At 40.7% G+C, this 23,597-nt stretch overlaps 1 protein-coding gene across 1 annotated transcript in view; it reads right to left on the reverse strand.

Annotated features, from left to right (window-relative positions):
• The window catches only part of Thada (THADA armadillo repeat containing), a 307,538-nt gene that overhangs the window by 133,288 nt on the left and 150,653 nt on the right, over positions 1–23,597 (reverse strand). Inside the window, exon 29 of the mRNA XM_041631291.1 lies at positions 5,256–5,424. Within this exon, the coding sequence (XP_041487225.1) occupies positions 5,256–5,424 (169 nt within the window). The remainder of the gene's footprint in view (positions 1–5,255; positions 5,425–23,597) is intronic.

The raw sequence follows: 23,597 nt of genomic DNA on the forward strand, positions 1-23,597 counted from the left end.
GGGAACATCTCACTCTTTTACCCTCAGTTTTTCTCATCAGTAGGACAGGAATTACATAAACTTTCCAGAAGGACCTCTGTAGGTACTCAATAAGTGGCAACCCATCCAATATATATAACATACACAGCAAGCAGGAAAATATAGAGGTATATTCTCTACTTTTCACTGTTCCTGGCCCCATTCTAATCCCAAACAGTAAAAATCACATGGGGAAACATGATGTGTCTATCCTGTAAATTCAACATATCCTTGACTTATATCTGGCCTTCCTTCAGAACACTGCAAAGCTATGGGAGGGCATTGCTGTGGGGGACAATGACCACGTATAACAGCCAGTGGGCCTGGCTGGATAGCACTGGACCTGGCAGCTGGGAGATAGTTCCCAACATGTGGAGAAGGCTCTCCAACAAGTAACACACACCAAATAAAAACTTCTGAATCTTTCTAAGGAAGGGATTAATTTATCTCTGAAAGTAGCATTTTAATTAAAAATAGCTTTTCTGGGTTTATATCAAGAAAGCAATGTATCACCAAAGGTAAGTTTTAACAAGGTCCAAGGCTTTCTTTAACTTCTAAAAAGAGCCCAGCGTCACCCAGTGCCTTTCTTATCAATGCCCCCAGGTTAAAACAGATGCTGCCATTCCCAAGTGCAGGTGACCACGTGGAGTCTCCAGCCCTTTGCTCATTCATGCTCCCAAGACTGTGACATGTGTACAGACAACACGTGGAGGCAGCACTGCCACAGCCCTGGCTGGACTAGGAACTACTCCGTCCCTTCGCTCTCCTCTCACCGGAGCACAGGTGCCCCAGAGGGAAGAACAAGCTAACAACTAGTCATAAACGAGCGCTTTCAGTGAAGTCCGACTCAGTCTGGGAACAAACACTGACAATTAGTCCACTTAAAACTTACAACATCAGCATCATCTCATGCTTTCGTTTTTTTCATTGGAAATTGTATTTTCTGAGCATAAAATAAACAACAACAGCCACAGGTCACCGAAAGAGATCCATCAAGTACTATCCCATTTCTGGACAATTTCAACATTTTAGGTCTCACAATTTGTACTGCTGAGAAACATGGAAAAATATTAAAATTCTTAAGGTACATATTGTCTAGTATGGGTATACTTTTAAAAGATGGAAATAACTCAAATTATATTTATTATAAATACTGATGCACAATATTAGTGAAAGGCTGTTCCTACTCTGGATTTTCTACTCCCTTCTATTTTGGGGTCTAGGGAGAGCACTGAAGGATGCATGTTTGGTCCCTACTCCTTAAACATTGTCTGCTTTATACAATTAGCTAAACTGGTTCACCTTTAATTCTTTCTGGGTTCCTGCTTTTCTTTTCAAGAAAGTGATTCCAGGATCATCCTCTATTTCAGTCCTCATGCTGTCTTTGAGTCTGTTCTGCTGCTCCCATCTGTGTGGAGATCCTAACTCAAGCAGAAAGGGCCTCATTCATGCCCACAGCCAGCTATCTGTCTGTCTTCCGCCTCAGTGTCACTCAGTCCTCTGTTCCTACCCACAGGGAGTGCACTGAGCTTTGGAAGTAGAGCTCCCCACACTGGGAAGGAAGAACCCCAGGGGCAAACTACTCCTCACACTCCAGCAGCACCTAAAACAGCGTAGGCATGCGGTGTTTGCTTTATTAAACTCCATCCTCACCACTTCCTTGTGCCCAACATTTCCTAGATCCATCATTCCTATGCTGCTCAAGTCCAAGGCTTAGGGATGACAGAGGATGTGACTACTGCAGCTTAGTTATAGAAAAGAGAAAAGAGAAAGCCATGAGCGGAGGGAATAAAGTATAGTGCTTCTTTCCCATCGAATCTTCTCTGGGTTTTAGGACTTTCCCTGACAACCTCTAAAACACAGGTGGCCTCACTCTGCTTCCAATGTTGGGGAATCACAACACACTGAATTTAAGAAGATCAACCAACTGGTAATAGATAAAACCAGAGAAGAGACGGGTTCTTAATTTAAGTTCCTACTCGTGAAAAGCTGTTACTCTCATCAACTATCAGGCAGGAGGAATGTTATAAATAGAAAGAACGTGGGCTTTAGAGTAAGACAAATCTCTACAGCTGATTACCTCTGGGGCTTCATACAAGTCACCCATTCTGGGCTTAGATCAACTGGGTAGGAGGGAGGGAGTGAGGAGGGAATGAATGAAGGGGCACCTGTCTCGCTACTCTGTAGACTTGCTAAAAATATGAACACAACCACAAATGCTCTGAAGGCTACTTGTCCTTTCAGGGGACCTAAGCTGTCCACCTAGGCCATCTCTGGTTAGTGTGTTGCAGCAAACAAGTAGGCAGCACTATTACTGAACTCCACAGACAGGAAAGAAGACGTTTTCTACCTCAGAATTCTCAGAGTGGAGAAATCAAGTCTCCGGATTGGGAAGAAAAATAAAAAATTGAAGTGTTTAACATGTTCCGCTGCTAAAACAGGAAGAAGTGTGTTGATTACAATCAGTAGAAGATGCAGTTTGTGTTCTCACACCAAGGGATATGTAGCACTTGAGTGATTATTTAGATTAAAGAAAAAACTTGCCTGGAATATTCAGATAAATACCCAAATGGTTTTCTCATTTTCCAACAAGCTACATTATCTAGCCTATTTACTTTACAAAGGAGCTTTACAATAATAAGAACAAGGCCCATCTTTTGTATTATACCATCAGAAACATGAACAAAAGACATGATGGATGATGAACAAATCCAAAACTCAAGCTCTCCCCTCAGATGCTGTAGACTTCTCTATGGAACACCAAAATGTTAGTTAAATACACAAGGATCAGAACAACCCTTTCCTCAGGGTTGCTGGCCAAACTCAGTCTTAACAAGAGAACTTTCTGAACTGCACTGCAACTTCTTAGGGGTGATAAGTAACCTAGTAATAACATTAAGTTCCTAACATGAAGAGTTTTGGCAATAAAAACAGACAGTTAATTCTACTTAAAGGACGGGTGGCCCTGCCAGTGTTGTTCCCAAATGAGGTAATGTCCATGGCTCTTATCTGGCCTTTATTGAGATTTAATGTCATTTACTCTGGGCTCTTTAGAACCTGCTGTACAATCTCACCTTTCCATACGGGTGCCATTTCCTTCCACTTCAGCACTGCCATTCTGAACCTCTGGTTTTGAAATGATTAGGAAATGAACCCACATGTTCTTATTCTGCATGCCCTATAATTTGAGTCTTTCCCAAGTCTCAGAAACCCAGGGATCAGCACATTTTTGTTTTTAAGGTATACTAAAGAAATACTCTGGGGTTTGATATGTTTATGTAAATATCTTCAAAGAAGTCAAAATGTATAATTCAAGAAAATGTTCTGTGAAAGAATTTGTTTTCTGATTACAAAATGATTTCCTGCTCTTGAAAAACTAACAGTTTTGTATTTACTTAGCTGGTTCTGAAGGTCCCATGGAGACTATCACTCCTCTCAGTCCCTAACCTCTTTTCCAAGTTCAAGCAAGCATCTGCTGATTTTAAAGATAGTTTTATGTGTAGAAGAACTTACAGAGAGATTCCTCTCTTGACTTAACTCCTCAGATGCTCTCCCCGAAGAGACAATGAAACAGTCCAAACAGAGCAGAAGACTGCACACACCTTTTCAACACGAGTGAAACAACTCTGACCAATGCAGGAGTCTGTTAGACCAGCACAGTAAATGCCCACATTCAATTATGACTCCTCACCCCCAACCCACCCACAGGAAGCCTTTCATCAACACTCAGGAACAAGAACAGCTGGACAAGCCCAGAATTGGGAGTGTTTCTTGTTTTTCCATAGAGTTTTATATGACAGTCAACAAAGTAAACCTGAGAATATGGAAGGTAGCCCACATACAGAGTGGAGATCATGTCTGGTTGCTGGGCAGACCAGTGCAACATAGGGACTGCTATGGTGGCAGGAGGCATCCAATTAGAGGCCCACCAGTACAAGTGGAGAAAGGAAGGAAAAACAACCCCACCCACACTACTTCTGCAAGAACTCATCAGCCTACAGCTGCAATCTTTTATGCTTTGGGCATTCTGTCTAACTCCCTATAGGGTACACTTTCAAGATTCTCTTCTGCTACTTTCCTTATCATTAGTCTGTTTCCTTTGAAACAGAGGCAGAGTTAGGGGCAAAGAGACCTAGCTGTTTGACTAATCCAATGATGATCTCTGGACCTCTGAGGTTTGTCTCCAAGGCTAAGATAGTCTGTGCCTATCTTTAACACAGGAACCAAGTGAGGACTGGAAGGTGTAAGTGCTTGAGACTTTATAGTAAGAGTCACATGGGACTGGAAAGATGGTTCTGCAGGGAAAAGTGCCGCTACACAAACGTGAGGACCTGGTTTGAACACCCAGTCCCAAGGTAAACCCAGAGGCACAGCCTGTGGTGAAGAAGGGAATAACCCCCAAAGCAAAAAAACAAAACAAAACAAAACAAAAAAACCAAGAGACTCTTCAAACAAGGAGAAAGGTGAGAACTGATACCTGAGGCTGTCCCGATTGCCACCTGGGTGCTGTAGCATCACCCCTACCCTCAAATGCTTCTCCGCTCCCCCCTCCCAAAAACCAGCAAAACCCTGTAATACACACAACAGGGAGCAGATGACCTGAGGTGACTCTGAAGGTGTGTGTGTGTATGTGTGTGTGTGTGTGTGTGTGTGTGTGTGTGTGTGCAAGCATGCACGAGTGGGCACTTAGGCAGTCTTCTTAGAAGGCTCACAGTTTTCCATTGCTGTGATAAAATATCATGACCAAGGCAACCTAAGAGAAAAGTCTATTTGGGCTAAAGTCCATTTGAGCTAACAGTTCCAGAGAGTTACGAGACCTCGATGGTGGAGTGATGCCATGGTGGTAGGAGCAGGAAGTCTCACAGCCTGCCATGAGTGACACATCAGTGACCAAACAGTACCATCAACTGAGGACCACGCATTCTAACACCCAAGACTCTAGGGGACATTTCTCATTCAAACCATCACAACCTTGAAGAAGAAATGGCTCGGAATGTTCTGTAGGCATACTTGATGGAAAAAGCATGTTGCAGAATTGAATGCACAAGATAATCCGCCAAATCAATGTACACTAATTCATATTTGAGCTATATGGTAATTAAGAAGTAGAAATAAATAAGCCCTACAAACAATCTTAAAAGCTTGTGTATCAAGTTTTCACCTGCTAAGAATACACGAAAAAACCAAAGTTCATCCTGCGGTGGTCTATGAAAGCCACACAGAGTCACTGTACTTACTTGCAGAAGTGTCCCATGGATATGGTTTTGTCGGAAACACCGGTTAGTGCTGTTGGGAAGTGAGTCTAGTAGAGCACGGACGGTGCTTGGTATTTGGTCTATTGTAATGAAGGGGACCAGTGCACGAGCTGCCATTTCACGGGAATGGTAGATAGGCGAGCAACCACACCTAAAGAGAAATGAAAACATAACAGCATTAATGCTTGTTTCCACATCTGTATCTTTGTATATGTTTATTATTTACAGAATCAGTACCTCATTTCAAATGACTGTTCTTATTCTTTCCTTATTCAAATGATGTTTTTCTCTGTATCTATGTTAGTTTCACAGGTCACATTGCTTTTGTTAAAAATAACACTGGCATATACAATCCTATCACAGGGGAAGATAATAGCAGAAAACTGGTTTATTCATCAATGATGAACAAAGTTTAACTGGATACCTGTGAAGAATAGAAAGTAGTGTGGTAAGTGCCATGAGCAGCAAGACTGTCTCTGAGCAGCCTATAAGCTGTTTAGAGGGATAAAATGCACATTCAGAATGATGAGCAAAACTGAGGCAGTATAGGGACAATGATAAACAAATGATCTTCATGCTACAAGCAGTGAGAAGAGAATGGCTGAGTCAGGAAAGTATGGTTCTAGTTGGGCAAGAAAAACAAAAGGCTGTCCTAGCCAAGACCAGCAGTATATAAATCACACACAGAAAAATGCTGAAGGGACAGGTGGATGTGTCTGGATGACAGGTGCTAATGAGTAACTGGACATTAAGGCTAAAGAATTGATGGGTTGGGCCACAGTGAGGAGCATCACAAATGGTAAGCAACATAGTATGAAGCTCCAGTCAAAAAGACAAGATATAAATGCCAAGGCTCTAAATCCTCACCATTGGGCTGATTAACATCTAAAGAGTGGGGATAAAAGCAAGGAACAGCCATGGACAAGTGGCATTTTGTGATGTTAACAGAGCACTGGAAAGGCAGGGCATCTATAGGCCTCTTAGCCTTGTAAACACTTAGCTCCTGAGAAGCCACACCACTGTGGGGAGTATGACTGCGAAGCTGAAAGCTTTTAAAGACACAACACAGACTGTAAGAGAAGTTCAATCTGGTAAAGTCTCAGCATAGGAAGTACTTTTCTTGAATTCTCTAGACTTCATAAAATTTTACCCACTTACAAAAGTAATCCAATTTCAGAGGTGTCATAGATGCCAAGGTAACAAGATCAGAAGACAGTAGGTTCTACTTGGCAAAGAGAGGACCTCTTAACTTTCCCCCAAAACAAGGGAATTTGCATATGGTCTTTTGGGGCCATAGCCATGTAGGTATAGGATGCAGGGGGCAGAGTCATAGGAATAAATGTTTTTAGTATTTCAGAAGTACCACCAAAGTGAACCTTAATATGTGAATAAAAACAGAAAAAATTTCTAGGGTCAGAGAATTCGCTCACTTAAGGCACTCACCGCACATGCCTGGTAATCTGAGTTTGATACTGGGAACTCCTGTGAAGAGGACCAACTCCACAGCTGTCCTCTAACTTACACACCCACACACCACTGCCCCTGCAATGCCATTTCTGTAGAAACAAAATGACTTTAAATTTCACTGGGGAACTGGATGACAATGGAGAAGAAAGAAAAACACGTAAGAGAAAAACTTAGCGCCTGATACAGACCGGAGAAGTGTTGTCAGGTAGCAGAGTGGAAGGCGGCCAAGGCTACAGCAGGTTGCCAGAGAACGCCTCTGGACTTTAACTAGGTCCTGACAACTCACCCATTTTCTCACTTGTTTTTCCTTTAAAATGATTAAATGTTTAATCTGTAATTGGCAAACATAGTAAAATGCTTGTTTTGGCCCATGGGGACAGAAAACTTCATTCAACAAAGAAAAGAAAATATTCTGAAACTGGTTTGCAACCTAATTAGCAAATTATTTCATTCTGCACAGCCACTTTCTGAAGGTTCCCAGTTCGTCCTCTACCCAGCCCCAACTTGTACTATGTGGTATAGTGTTTTATGTCACCAAAGGGCTCTTGTATATAAATGTTTCCTTTCGAATACAAATAACCCCAACATGATTATAGATATTTAGTTTTCAATTAGGAGCAACCTTACACAAAAGAATGGCCTGCCTTCTGCAAATGATGATTTCCCAAAGGAATCTGCCTTTGGGATCTATACAGGGGAAAGAATAGAAAGTGGAAAAGGTCCAAAATGTTTTGTTTCCATACCCCACTTTAGGTACTTATTAAACCCATACAACCAGGTAAACAAGCAAAACTGAAACTATCCTCAGAAAGCAACGTGCATTTACCAGGCATGCTAGTGCATACTTTTAACCCCAGCAATCTAGGGGAAGGCAGGCGGATCACTATGTAGAGTCAACCTGCTACATAACAAGCTCGAAGGCTTGATCCCTGAGATTCACATGGTGTAAGAAGAGAACCAACTCCCACAGTCCCTCTGACCAAAGTCCCTCTGACTTCCACACATGTGCTGAGGCATGCATGTACCCAAACCCATACACATACACACAATAAATAAATGCAATTTTAAAAAAGCAATGCCATTTCTAAAGATAGCAACTTGTAAAGTAAAATTAAATGATATTCATTAGAAAGTAATAACCAATGTAATTTCACACTTATCTAATGGTAAGTATATAAGCAGGACATTGGATTACAGTTAGATTCACACATATGTACCTGTGTATACACACATAATACACAAACACTAAGCAAATATACACTTGCAAGTTTGCTTTGACAGTTGTTGGGGACAAGGAACTTAGAGGTGTTCAAGATAGAAAATTACACAGACGGGTTATCATTTTGCTTGGAACACTAAATTTTGTGACTGAAATATGTCACAGAAACTGCCCCTCGCTAAACATGCTCATGAATGCCAGGCAATAGTGGTCTGCTTTCCATACAGCTTGGCTCTACGCTCTTAGGAAATGGTACCCAACAATGACCCAGATCTTCCAGGGTATCTCTGAAGGCTAGGGGAGGAGCAGTAGGTTCACAGTTACAGAGTTAAAACAAAGCCTGCTCTGCATGTAGGATTTGCCAGCTTAACTACTACTTCATTGATGTGGGAGTGTCATATATCAATCTGTTGATTTCATTGGTTAAGCAATAAAGAAACTGTTTGGCCCTCATAGGTTAAAACATAGGTGGGTGGAGTAAACAGAACGGAAAGCTGGGAGAAAGAAGCTGAGTCAGGAGTCGCCATGATTCTCCCACTCCAGGCAGACGCAGGTTAAGATCATTCCTGGTAAGCCAGCTCGTGGGCTACACAGATTATAAGAAATGGGCTAGTCCAGGTGCGAGAGTTAGCTGAGAAAAGGCTAGATATAATGGGCCAAGCGGCGTTTAAAAGAATATAGTTTCCGTGTAATTATTTCGGGTGAAGCTAGCTGTGCGGGCGGCCGGGTGCCAGGGATGCAGCCCCACCGCTCCTACTACTACAGAGTGGCTTATTACTACACTTCATTTGTAATGCTTTGGAATTTGCTTTGACTCTGGACCACTGGGGATCTTCTCTGCATCTGAATTTTAATATGGTATGAGCTCTTTTGTCAAACCTTGCTGCACTGCCTCTGGTCAGGACCATTTGCTTTTATTCCTGTGCAGTTATTAAAGTGCATAGTCAGCTCTGTGTCAGCACAGGGGATGCATCACATCTACCCTTCCCACAACAAACCCTGGCCACTACCTTGTCTACTACACTGAAATGACACGGAGAGCATACAAGGTAGGAGTTAAGAACATGTCACCTCAGTGTGGATTCAAGTACTATCACTTCATGGTGTGGGTTTTAGGGTTAGCCAGTTTCTAAGGTTTGACTTACTTGCTACTGTGACGTTAAGTGGGATAATAAGTGTAAAGCACAGTGCTCACCACACAGGTGGTCAGCCATCATAGTCTGATAGGTAGAGTCATTAGGACTCAGCCTCAGTGAACAAGCATACTCTGTTGTCTCCAGGGCTCTCTGTCCCAGCACAGGAAGCAGCCTTGCTGACAGCAAGCATACTTCATGTGCTCACAGAGGCCCACCCTTCACTTTCCACGCACATAAGTTGAAGAGAAGAGGGGGCACTGAAGTTTTTCTGGGCCAGCTGACTCTCTGCTCTCACACTTTCATTCTCCTGGCCCAGGGCTCCAATTCCTGTTCTGTTTACCCCAATGTTATTATACCAAAGATTTTTGCTCTCTCTTGTATATTGTTCTAAATCTTGCCTTCAGAGAAATAATCCTGTGTGGGTATGTGTGCATACATAAAAGAAAAACAGTACCCAATATGTTTGAAGATCTAAATATTTTTGAATCACATTCTCAGGGAGTTCAGTGGTGGTCGAAGTTACCAGATTCTCTGCTTGTTCTTTCCTGACCCTCCTAAACCTGTTATTAATTCATCAAAAGATCTACTGCCGTCTGAACTGGCCCTTTTTCTGGCCCACTCACACTGCTAGCTAGAACTTATAATTGCATTTACTCATACCCTCAATTCAGCTCATCATGAGTTTCTCCATTCAAATATATCAAATATAAATGGACATGACTTTTGGAGTTAAGTTGAAAAAAATCATTTCTTGTGTTAATGAGAGAGGAATAAGAGCAGTAGATACTTGCTCAACTAAAAAGTGCACATTGTCAGGTCTGATTGAGTAAAACAAAACAAAACAATTATTATGTGTCTGCAGGCAAAATGTTCAGTTTAATTGTATCTACTGGGCAGCTCTTTGAAAATTAACTGAGATTGATTGATATAACAAAACCTTATGAAGAAATAAACAGTAATAAACCACAATAGAACATTAGAGAACTGTAATGTGACTACTTGGGACCAGGCCACCATAGGCCCAAGCCTGGCCTTAAAAGACATGTGACTATGTGATCCCTCCACTCTGGTGCTCACTTACCAGTCTTTACTCAGTCTTATATGCCCCGGGCTGCTAATTTTAAGTTAAAATGGCAGCTGCACATACAGCAACACCCAGTCATATCACGTGGCAAGGACACAGGACCACAGAGGTAATGGTGATGGCTGCCTGCATGCATACCATTCCTTTTGGTGTTGGGCAATGAAGTGAACAAATTTCCCCAAGGTAAATGGTGTGGTAGTTACATCCAAAAAGCTCTTGGAACACTACACTTCCGTTATCTGAAATTACAATTATTTCTTCAATAATGAAGGGATGCATGGCTTTTAAATGTTAATCCCTGATTCCTTGCTCTTATCAAAATATAGACAAAATACAATCTTCATATTTCATCTGAAATTTCATTTAAATAGTTTATCATCTTTTTGCCAGTAAATGCAATTTTAAACAAATATTTTGAGATTCCATCCAAGTGTTTTAGACAGCTGGGAAGGAGATTTTTCTCTGGAATACTGAGAACAGTCTCTCTCAGTAAAAGCTCTTTCCCAGTGTAGGAAGAAGGCTTTACAGCAATGGCCACACAAAGACACTAGAAACCCCAGCCTAGAGATTTAAGGAAAAGAACTAATTTTAGTCCTTACCAAAAATAAAAATGAAGTGCTGTAAATATATAAAGATCTAACACGAACCATTTCCCTTGCCAGCCCTTCTGGAAGTTTAGTCTCCAAACCAGAGCACAGAGCTGCTCCTTGGTCTGGAGTCTCCACCCACACCAGCTGGAAAAGCATTTCCAGCTCTGCCTTGGAAGGCTCACAGGCTGGGGTGAGGTCTGCAGCCCAGCTGAGGGTACAGACTCTGCAGATGGAATAAAAGCCTTTCACAACTCTCTGCTGTCTCTACAGGAGACTAGAAGAAAGATGCCTTTAGACTCTTTGGCGGGGTTATGAACACAGCACCTGGGCTTAGGGTGTCTTCCTTTCTTGCAGGTAGGGAGGGGACAGGTGTAGAAGTCAGCTAACAGGCTGGTTCTCCTTGTGGTGTGTTACTGCCTGAAATTCTAGCTCTCAAAGTGATTTAATATACTTGGAACTCGCACCATCAATCTTGGAGACTGGTTCCGTGCTCATAGCAAATGACTTTTCAGGTCACAGAGGATTGAGTGATCCATTAAAGAAACCATAGAAAGGTACTAAGAGTTCACACTCTATTCTTTAATCCTACCATGTACCTGGGGAAAGGTTTAGAAAGAACTGTGTTTATTCCTACTTAAAAAAAAATAAGATTTCAAATATTCAAAAACCTAAATGTCCTCTATTGGCAAATTAAAACGATTCTGATATACAAAGTACCCTAAAACTAGTCCACGATCTGCTAGAGAAATCAGGGAAATAATTAATAAATCATAGAGAAATAAACTTTTTTGTCCAACTTAACTTTTTGAGAGCCTATTAATAATATCTGAAAAGTTATTATGAGTGGTGATTATGAATTTTATAATGTTAAAATTTGCTGGGTGATGCATGTGTACATTTATTTATTTATTTATTTATTTATTTATTTATTGGTTTTTAGACAGTTTCTCTGTAGCTTTGGAGCCTGACCTGGAACTTACTTTGTAGACCAGGCTGTCTCAAAGTCACAGAGATCCACCTGCCTCTGCTTCCCTAGTGCTGGGATTAAAGGCGTGCGCGACCACTGCCTGGGAGAATATTCTTAATAATGGTGATTACACAACATTTTAAAGTTCATTTCTTGCTTTTTAAAACTAATAACTTATTAATTTATACTTGCTTTATGTTTATTTAATACAATGGAAAATTGTTAGACAAAAGTAAATTTGAGTGATTTTCTTATTAGAATTCAAAATGAGTGGTAAAGCAGTAGAGACAGCCCTCGGTGCCAACAGCCCAGAAACTGCTAATGAATGAATATACAATAAGTGATAGTTCTAGAAATTTTGCAAAGAAATGAGCACCTTAAAGATAAGGAACACGCCTGCCATCAGAGCTGATGATGACCAACTGACTGTAATCATGGAAGAGGACTCACAACTACATCAGAATCTGCCAAAGAATTCGACTCGGACCATTCAATGTTTGTCCAGCATTTGAAGGAAACTGGCAAAGTGAGACTAAGTGAATGCTCTATGAGCTGACCAAAAGTTAAAGACAGTAAAGTAATGCTGTTATTTTGTGCAATAACAATGAATCTGTGATGAAAAGTAGAATGTACATAACAACCAGTGACATCCAGCTCTGTGGCTGGCCCATAAAGCTGCTCAAAGTACTTAGACAAGGACAACATGCGCAGAAAAAGTCATGGTCACTGATGGGTGCTCTGAGGCCAGCCTGATCGACCACAGCAATCCGCACCCAAGCGAAACCCTCCCATCTGAGAAATGTGTCAGAAAGTAGAGGAGATGTACCGGAAACTGCAACCACTGCAGCCGGCACTGCCAACAGAAAGGGCCAATTCTTCTCCAACAGTTGCTGGCCGCATACCATACAACTAGTGCTTCAAAGGTTGAGTAAATTTGCTAAAAAGTTTTGCCTCATCTGCCATATTCACCTGACTTCTTGCCAACCAGATACCACTTCTTCATGCATCTTGACAACCTTTTACACTTCCACGGGCAGCAAGATGTAGAAAGAGCTTTCCAAGAGCTCATCAGATCCTGAAGCCAAAGCTTTTATGCTACAGGATAAGCAAACTTATTGTCTAAGACTGTTGACCATAGTAGCTCCTATTTTGATTAATAAGCCTAATTGTAATGACGTAAAACTCAGTCTGAAACTAAAAATCTTTTTGCACTAAACTAATAAAATTAACAAAACTTGTGAGCTGAGTGGTCCACAAATGACAGTTTAAATATTTTTAAATGTAAACAGCTCGATTAATTTCCCTTATGACAAGAATTTGTTATGTTTCTGAAAAAGCCCAACACCTATGCAAAAATACAAGGAAAGCAAAAAGTTGGAGGCAGGTAATCTAGGTACTTTCAAATATTCTCTCTCCCCCTCGTGTGTGTGTGTGTGTGTGTGTGTGTGTGTGTGTGTGTGTGTGTGCGCGTGCGCACGCAGATGTATGGGGTTTATGCACACATGTGGAGTAGGTCCATTTACATCTGGGTGAATGTACATATAGAAGCTAGAAGTCAACATCAGGTGCCGTCTACTTTGTTTTAGTTTTTTTGTTTGGTTTGGAGGGTTGATTTTTTTGAGACAGGATTTCTCTGTGTAGCTTTGGAGTCTGTCCTGGAACTCGCTCTGTAGAACACACTGGACTTGAACTCACAGAGATTCACCTTCCTCTGCCTCCCGAGTGCTGGGATTAAAGGCTTGCACCACTACCGAACAGCAGTCTACTTCATTTTTTGAAAAAGCATCTCTCATTAGACCCCAAGACTCATCATTTCAGCTACACTAGCTGGCCAGCAAACCCCAGGTATCCATCTGTCACTGCTTCCCCAGCACTGGGATTACAAGGGCACATGGCAATGCCCATGATCAAACCCAGGTCCTCACGCTTCCAGGGCCAATGCTATATGGACTAAGATATCTCCCAGCCCCCTGTCCTATTTTTAGTACTCAGATAAGCCTTCAAAGAACATTATATGAATGTATGTGTTTTTCACTACAGATAGACTAGTGGGAACATGTACAGAACAATGAGTCACCAAATGAATATAACCACAGCCAAATAGAATGCCCTGTGCCAGTTTCCTTCTGTTGTGATTATGGGTGTGGAATCCTTAAGAAGCAATTTATCCCACTAATTCCAATGGTTGGAACTCACATTTACAGATCTCATTCACAATAAACTGGCAGCATAAATGTATTTCCTCCTGTTCAAACTACTGTTGCAAAAAAAAAAAAAAACCCAAAACAAAAAAACAAAACCTAAAGGTTTCTAATGTACTGCCCTTAAAGAAAGCACATCAGTCACAGGACTTTGACCCAAAGTCACTCACAAACTGCAGACTTTGTAGCCCAGGCCAAACAATGGTTTATGAAGAACATATATCAAAATGGGGCAGGTCACACAAAGGATGTGACAATGGCCTCTCTGTCCTCTGTTATTACTAATCACCTCGGTTCAAACCATCTAACCACTCAAAGCACTGTATTTGCTCATGTACATAAACCAGTTCTCAAAATGTTCAAGAATGGAAAACTTTAACCTTTATAGTGACATGTACGGATACACTCAAGTCTGGGCATTAGCAGAGCTTTAAGGGCTTGGGAAAAAGAAGCACACACACTTAAGTGACCATTTTAATGAAGAGAAACAACTATAATGCTTCTTTGGTGACATAAATAAGATGACAATGAAAAGATGCAAATTAAAATATTAATATCTGTACCAGCTATGGGGCCAAAGGCAAGTTGCATAATATCCCTTCATGCTCTCTGCATCTGATCTTCTTCTGAAGAGGCAGCGCTTTGTATCTTTGTCTCCCTCCTCCCCCACTTAGGCATCTCTCTCTCTCTTTGTTCCTCTATTTCTCTCTCTTTCTCTCTTCCCCCCATACTCCTACCCTCCCAATATCCACTAAATAAACTCTCCATAGCCCCTCAAGATAATAACATCCCTTCACATCCTCATCTGTAAAAGATACTAAGAATAATTTCTTAAGAGCCATCCAATAAAAAATCCTATAAATCAACGGGCATTTAAACATTTTGGTTGGATTACTATCTTTTTTTTTAATTTCAACATTATCTTTAGGATCTCTCTTGACTTGTTCCATTGCTTAATCTCCTAACAATATTGATGCTGATAATAAAATTTTTATGCCTAACACTGACCACACTCAACCTTTCTATAGTCAGAGCCAGTTTCCCTTAGCTCAGACCTCTGTCGGAGTTGGAAACAAACGACCAGTGTTTCCTACAGAGGAAAGCCCTTCATCAACTCTACTGGAATCCTCTCATTAAAGCACCCCTCACTCTTCCCAAGGCCACAACAACCCCATGACCTTTACTCATCTAGAGTCTTAGAATCTGGTGATTATTTTGCCTCTACAGAAAGCTACATGAATCTTCCTGACTACACCAACTAAACGCCTGGTGCTCCTCCTGGAAGAGAGAAAGTGGAGCATTTCTTTTAATATGATTATTGCTCTCTGAGACTGCAGCTTGTTTTTGCTAACGCTAATTAATGCCCCCAAATAACCTTCCTTTTATTTCCTAGCAACAATTCAAACTGAAATAATTAAGAATGAATCTTTCAAAACCAACTACATGGAAAGGTTTGAAAAGTTCCAAAAAGTTGCCTGATTTTGGCCTAGAAAAATAGTATGCAACAGGAACAGTTTCATCTCCACAAAAATGTTCCTTCTGAATTAAATCAACTGAGTCACATCTCCACAGACCTATAGTACTGCTAACAGACTACTGCTAGCCCTTTAGAAACACCCTAGGAAAAGTTTTATGTTTGTTTGCATCCAAATCTATGCTTAGAGTATAGTGAAGATGCTCACCATGTTGAGTTACTTGGGAAACTAAAAGTACATTATATGGTGGTATGAAAATGTGTTCATGTAACCTAATGTCATACACGATGAGTCAACACCAGTGAAGGTGATATGAGTTATTAATATATTTAGTAATAATGATCTACCACTACACATTTGAGAAATACTAAATGAAAATGACTGTGTTTACTGAGGCCAGGGAGATGGCCTAGTGGTTAAGAACACTGTCTGCTCTTTCAGAGGACCCAAGTGGATTTCCAGCACCAACATGACAGCTTGTAATCATCTGTAACTCCAGTTTTAGGAATCTATCATTTTCTCTGATCACCAAGAACACTAGGCATACATGTGATGTAAAATATACAAGCAGGGGAAACACTCATACATATGGAATAAAGACAAATAAGTCTGAAAAAGGAAATAAAAACAGAAGAAAAAATAAAACCAAAAGCTGAGCAGGTGAGGTGTGCACCTTGCCCACTATTACACTTGGCTGGTGGGAATGTAAAATGGTTCAGGAACTATGGAAAACAAGTTTTCAGCTTCTTAAAGTTAAAGCAACCACATAGCCCTCCCATTTCACTCTCATGTATTTAATCTAGAGAAGAAATGAAAGCTAATATCCATACAAAGACTTGTACATGAATGGGACTTCCTAGCAACTTATCTATAATAGCTAAATTTTTAGATAAAATAAATGTCTATCACGAGTTAAAGAAGTAAACAAATTGTGGAGGATCAGTATAAGAGAATCCCACTTTACTTAAAAACATGGCTGAATCTCAGAATATGCAGGTGGATGCCAGGTTCTCTGGCAAAAAGGATGGCAGCAGAGAAGGACCTGCTGGACTTTCCCTGGGGCTGGGCAGGATAGTGAGTGTCAAAGACTCAGACCTTCCCCCTGGCCACCAGGGAGGAACACACGTACAGTGAGTCAGGAGTCTATCGAAGCAGGATCTCGCTTTATTGCATCAGGCAGGAACTTACATAGGGCTGAGAGGGGGTGGGAATCTTGGGATGAATTGAGGCAGAGTAAGGAATAAGGGCCAATAATATCCTGCCATGTTAGCAGTGGCTGGGCAGAGGTGGGTTTAGGTCAGTCTGCCCTGAGTCACTCACTAATATGGGGAAGTCATGGCCTCCAGGTCTCCAAACTCAAGCTAGGCTCAGGAAGTTACAGTGGGCCTCATGCCCAGGCCTAATGAGGCCCAGCAAGTGGAATGCCAAAGAAAATAGAATGTATGCAGTATGATTCCCATTTTATAAAATTCTAGAAAATGTAAGTTAATCTATAGTGACAGAGAACAAAGCCACCACTGTCAGATGCCTGGGGGGGGGGGGTGTTGTATAAGGATTACAAAGGACGATAGATATGTTCACTAACTTTATAGTAGTGGTAGCTTTATAGGTATATAAATTATCAAATTGCACACTCTGAACATGTGCAGTTTACCAGTCAGGTATTAATTTGTTTTTAAAGAACATCTTCATTAGCCTTTAATCCCAGTACTTGGGAGGCAGAGGCAGGTGGATTTCTTTGAGTTCAAGACCAGGTTGGTCTATAGAGTGAGTTCCAGGATAGCCAGAGTTACATACTAAGACTCTGTCTCAAACAACAAACTTCAAGGAAAAGTTTCTTGTTTCCCTTCTCGTAAGTGTTTTTTCCCCCAGATTAAACAAGCCTAGTCAATTTTTCAACTTTCTGACCAAAATTAACTTTTCCTTGTGATCAGTTTTTTAAAAAATAAATATTAAAGGCTAACAATCATATAAGAACTAGGACTATGTTCTCAATATTGCACAGAGGAATTCAGCAAAATCAATTTAACTAATTCACAAAGGAAGGAAACGGATCAGCCAAGATTCAAAATTAAACTGTCTAGCTTTACTCTACAGCATGTATCAACTGCAAAGTGAGTGTGTCTCAGTTTCTGACACAGGTCTTGAACCTGAGAAACTTGTCTTAGCCTCAAACTTGTGGATCGCCTGTCTTAGTCTCCCAATAATGGCCTTACAATTACATGTCAGCCTACAGTATCCAAGGTATTTTTACAACCTCAGTACTGAATAATGATTATACAAATGAAAATTAATTAAATTGTTATTTTAAAATACATATTATAAACTATTCAATTAAGTAGTTTCAATTTTGTTGGGACAGCTATAATAAACTCATCTGCATTTATGATATTTTCTATGTGATTATTAAGGTAAAGCAGATGTTTCTCTCCACTTTGAATTTATTAAGTCTTCTTTCTAATATCTTGAACAATCAAAAACTCGACTCATATCATAATGAAAAAGTACTTTTCAGTTCCTAATAATTCAAATCATCCTAAATTCTGGGAAAATAGAACCAAGACCAGCATCCTATTTATACATCCTAAATGAATGCATAGCGAATGCAGATTGCTGTGTACAGTTCAAACAGAACTGACTACACATGCGCATGGCCTGGCCCCAATAAAAAGTGTACTAGTATTACAAGCATACAGCCACAGTGGTGGTATCTTTGTTCAGAAGCATGCTATATCCTTTCATCACTGAAGCATCCTAATACTTAATTATGATGCTACTAATTATCAGGGGCATCATATTACCTACAAGTCCTTTCCTGACTGTGACCTTGGGTTAATACATTAATTTCATGGTGATTGTGTTTTAAGATGGGGACATGTCAATAAAGAATACTGGCCATAACTTCTAAAATATCCAACAATCTAAATATCTGAGACCATAGAGTACTAGAAAAAGAAAATCACTGCTAATTCCCATTGCTAGTTTCAATAAGGATATTATATATATATACATATATATATGCATAAGTAGCATTAAATAAGTCTTCAAAGACGGCATACAATGAATGTAAACAAAAAATAAGAAAGCTCTTAAATATCACTATTTCTACTCCAGCTGAATTTAATAAAGGTGGCTTCAAAGCAGTATTATTTATTTGCTAGCTTTCCTCTTTGTCTATCAAAAATAAACAAAATAAAATTAGTGGAGAATGTCTGATTCATTCTTCAATTCTGTCAAAGACACAACCTCTAAATTCAGATAAAAATAAAATACTAAGTGTGAAACCCAATACTGCTTAAGCTTTGGGTACAAAGGTCTACCAATCTAACAAATACAACATTTCAAAAGAAAACAAAACAACCTGGATTGCTTCTGTTCATTTTCATGATCTCATCAATAGATTTCTATGACTTTGACTATATTTGCCGGTGGAATCTGGAGTCACGCACCTACAATCTGCATTACCAGTTCACACAAGGTACAGAAATGCTCTTCACTCCCTCCCTCAGATACTTCAAAACACTTCATTTACTATCCCAGAAGTTATCCTGACAAAACCATTAATCAAAAGGAAAGCAAAGGAATCCACTTTTCAAAAAAAAAAATCATGTATATCAGACTTTCTTAAACAACCATGCTATATCTAGCAAAATCTTTGTTTCATAAAGAATATATTTTTGAGCCTATGCAGTGGTACATACATGTAATACATAATATAATTCTAGTACTCAATAAGAGGTGGCAGGAAGCTTACAAATTTTAGGTCACCTAGGTCACCTGAATACAAAGCAAGTTTCAGGTCAGCCTGGGCTATATAGTAAGACCCTGCTTCAAAAACAAAACAAAACATATCCCTCCCTATTTTTAGTAGTGAGAAGGCCAGAACTTATTTCTACTGAATTTTACTCAAAGTGTGTATGTGTGTGTGTGTGTATGTCCTTAACTTATTCCTAAGTCTTTAATGTCCAGCCTCTTTTTCAAAAAGTTCTAAATTAAAATATAGGAAAGAGATTGTTGACATCCTAGTTGCCTTCAAACAATGACAGGGATGGAGGATACAAGATGTATTTTTTGTTTTGTTTTGTTTGTTCGAGACAGGGTTTCTCTTTTTAATAGCCCTGGTTGTCTTGGAATTCACTCTGTAGACAAGACCGGCCTTGAACCCACAGAGATCTGCCTGCCTCTGCCTCCTGAGTGCTGGGTTTAAAAGCGTGTGCCACCATCGCTCAACTGAGGGATTTCTTTGTTATAGTTTAAAATACCAGGTTTTCACCAGGCATTATTGTTTCAGGCTAACCAAGGCTATATAGAGAGGCCCTGTCTCAAAGGGGGAAAAAAAAGAATTTTCACGGTTGAAAAGTGTTTCGTTATTTAATATGAGTATATTCTTCTATCCCTTCCTCCCTTCCTAAAACTCATATTGTAGTTATACCTCCAGATAAGATGTTTATAGGGTTTGAGAATTTCTTTGGTCTGAAAAATATGGCAGTCCACTGCTGAGAAGCTGAGAGGGCTGGTTTAGCCAGTTTGCAGTTGTCTTTTTAACAAAGACGGAAGCTAACAAGACAACATAAGGTCAGATTCAGATTCAAATTTCATTCATCTGGCCTGGGTCTGAAAAAGCATGGGATAAAACCGGACTCGCTGAACATAGCGGACAATGAGGACTACTGAGAAGTCAAGAACGATGGCAATGGGTTTTTCATCCTACTACACGTACTGGCTTTGTGGGAGCCTAGGCTGTTTGGATGTTCACCTTACTAGACCTGGAAGGAGGTGGGAGGTCCTTGGACTTCCCACAGGGCAGGGAACCAGGTCTGCTCTTCAGGCTGATGAGAGAGGGGGAGTTGATTGGGGGAGGGGGAGGGATATGGGAGGCGGTGGGTCGGGAAGGGACAGAAATCTTTAATAAATAAATAAATAATGAAAAAAATAAATATAAAAAAACAAATTTCATTCATTAATAGTAAAGAAATATGTTTGGCCACTTAATTGTTGCCAGAGCCCACATATGGCTAATTTAATCATGAAGACTGTTCCATAATCAGAGCAATGAACACTCCTCTTCCAGCCATGAAGACAGAGTACACTGGAGAGAACTGACTTCTCTCCCCTGGTTTATCTGTAGAACAGTAGCTACCATGGTTTAAATGATACTTTTAAAGACAAAACAGGCTCTTTCAATCCCAAACTTTTTCATACACCTAATGTGATAGCAGCAAAATGCTCTTACTTCTTGGGTTCCTTAAAGTGTTCAATATCCATAGCCCTATAGTTCTTAAAAGGCTAGTCAATTCCTTCTATGCAACAGCAATCACATTAAAATTAAGGCAGATCAGAAGCCCTATCACACTGTATTTCCTATGGTGCTAGACTACTGTTAAAGCAGGCACTGTTATGATGAAATGCCCAAAACATAACATTTATCAGTTTAGCCATCTCATTACATAGTTCTACCTAGCCTGGAACTTACTATATACATTAGGCTGACATCAAACTCAGAGATCCGCCTGTCTTTGACTCCCAAGTGCTGGGACATAAGGCATGCGTCACTATACCCAACCATTTTTAAATGCATGGATCAATATTGTCAAGTATATTTATCAGGTAGTTTATTTTGATTCAACTAGCCTTTGGCCTCAATGACTGGACGTCCAATTAGCCAGTGCTTTATATTCACAGCTTCAGATATAAATGCCAGTCTATTGCCAGGCAACTTCCTGGCTAAGCATTCAGAACCAAGGTTCATATAGTACACTGGGGTCTGTCTTCTTGAGGTGAGGAACTAACCATCCAAATGAAGCATTCATCCTTTTCAGACGGAAGATAGCAACTTTGATCTTCTCTTCCTTCCAATTAAGCCTTTCTGAAAAGAAGAGATCCACTATTCTCTGACCTTCGGGAGTTTTACAAACTTCAGACTCCAGTTCAGAGCTCAGACAAGAAGCTATCCAAGAAAAACATGCCTTGAATGAACAGGATATAAACAAAGCTGTAAGGAGGTAATTAACAGTAGAGACTTGACTCCCTCACTTGCAGCTCTGATAACAATCTGGCATTTTATCAGCAGGGTCTTTTATCTGCAAAGATTCGGTGTGTTCTGCTGACTGGAACTATTTGGGGAGGGACAAAGACAAAGCTTTCATCTTGGAAAGGAAACAGAGTTACATCTCTGAAGAGTAAGGAAGAATCAAAGCTATAAAGAGGCCTCCATTGATTTCTCTGACAGAGGAGAGGTAAATGGAAAAGAGGGTGTCACTGAAAGCATGGTAACCAGTTCTGGTGGGGTAGAGTTATGGTGGGCCTCCACCAGGTCACAAGTGTGGAGATGACAACATGCTTTCTTGTTCCTCATTCTGCATCTTCTGCCAATTGTCTTCTTGTTAAAATCAAAGAAGCACATGGGAGCACCGGACAGAAATCTCAAGGTCCAAATCAGGAGCAGGAGGAGACGGAGCACGAGCAAGGAACTCAGGACCACGAGGGGTGCACCCACACACTAAGACAATGGGGATGATCTATTGGGATCTCACCAAGGCCAGCTGGCCTAGGTCTGAAAAAGCATGGGATAAATCCGGACTAGCTGAACATAGCGGACAATGAGGAATACTGAGAATTCAAGAACAATTGCAGTGGGTTTTTGATCCTACTGCACGTACTGGCTTTGTGGGAGCCTAGGCAGTTTGGATGCTCACCTTACGAGACCTGGATAGAGGTGGGCAGTCCTTGGGCTTCCCACAGGTCAGGGAACCCTGATTGCTCTTCGAGCAGATGAGGGAGGGGGACTTGATCGGGGGAGGGGGAGGGAAATGGGAAGCGGTTGTGGGGACGAGGCAGAAATCCTTAATAAATAAATAAATTTAAAAAAAAAATCAAAGAAGCATAACCTATCTCACACTGTGGCTAATGACATAAGTGTATTCTGTCTCTCCCTGGTTTTAAATGGATCAAAACTACATACTAAATGAAGGTCTGTTGTGAACCCTCAAGGCTCAGCTCAAGATGAAGGGTGTACCCAAGAATATAAGGTGGCCGGCCTGAGGGTACTGTTTAAGAACACTAACATAATTTTCCATACGTGTCCACCACCCTCAGAGTAAATCAGTCGTTGATAGGTCTGCAGCAGATTAGCAGCACCCTAAGGAAGAGGGAGGGCTACAGGAATAGCAGATAGGTCTGCAGCAGATTAGCAGCACCCCTAAGGAAGAGGGAGGGCTACAGGAACAGCAGATAGGTCTGCAGTAGGTTAGCAGCACCCTAAGGAAGAGGGAGGGCTACAGGAACAGCAGATAGGAGCAGAGTGTTCTCTTACTGTCCTCTAACTCAGTTCACTCATGGACTGGTCGTGGGACTCAGAGAAAAACAGAGCTTTGAATCCCCTATCTTACCTAGAACTCAAGAATATTTATCTAAGGTTTAGTCAGGGTAACCACCCATTTTAGAATCCACAGCCCGAGGTGTCTAAACCAGAGCATAATTGTCCAACAACACTAGTGACCTTTGTCAGACTGGGCAATCCCACAGCATCCTCTAGGTTTGTGTACAGTTCCCCTGTAACACCAGTGCTTTAGAAAGCTGCTCTGTGGGCCGGTTGACAGTGCAAAATTCTCTCAATTGATGGGATCCTAAAACTGCTACTTTAGGGACATGCTCAATCAGGAAGCGCACTGCAAACCCCTCTCTAGCCAGACTCCACCCCAGACTCCTGCCTGGGACACAGGATCTTACTAAGTAGCTCCAGCTAGCCTGAAATGCACTATATAGACTAGGCTGGCCTCAAACTCACAGAGATCCTGTCTCCCAAATACTGGGATTAAAGACATGCACCATCACACCCTGTAAGAATTCCATTTCTTTAGGTTTCTCTTCATTAAAGTTATATAGGTTATAATTAGTAAATTAATTTTGCACTTTTGGTCATTTTGTCCATGCCCAAATGAATCTATACCTTAAATTTTGGTTTTGTAGGAAATAATGACTCTTACGGGGAAAATGAATAAACAGTCCAATAAGAAACAAGCTAATACCTCTCACCCATCACCCACAAGGACAGCTCAAGGGCCTCCCTTAGTGTTTTAAACATATTTTCTGCCCACTATTTGTAAATTATTTTCTTGTCTCTGTGACACATCTTTCAGTAACAGCTCAGCTTTTTCTTGGCTATTTGGATATATCTCCATGGTTT

The sequence above is a fragment of the Microtus oregoni genome, unplaced genomic scaffold (assembly GCF_018167655.1).
Source record: "Microtus oregoni isolate MIOR12 unplaced genomic scaffold, Mior012 000036F_ref0000092, whole genome shotgun sequence".
In the NCBI taxonomy this organism is placed as follows: Eukaryota; Metazoa; Chordata; class Mammalia; order Rodentia; family Cricetidae; genus Microtus; species Microtus oregoni.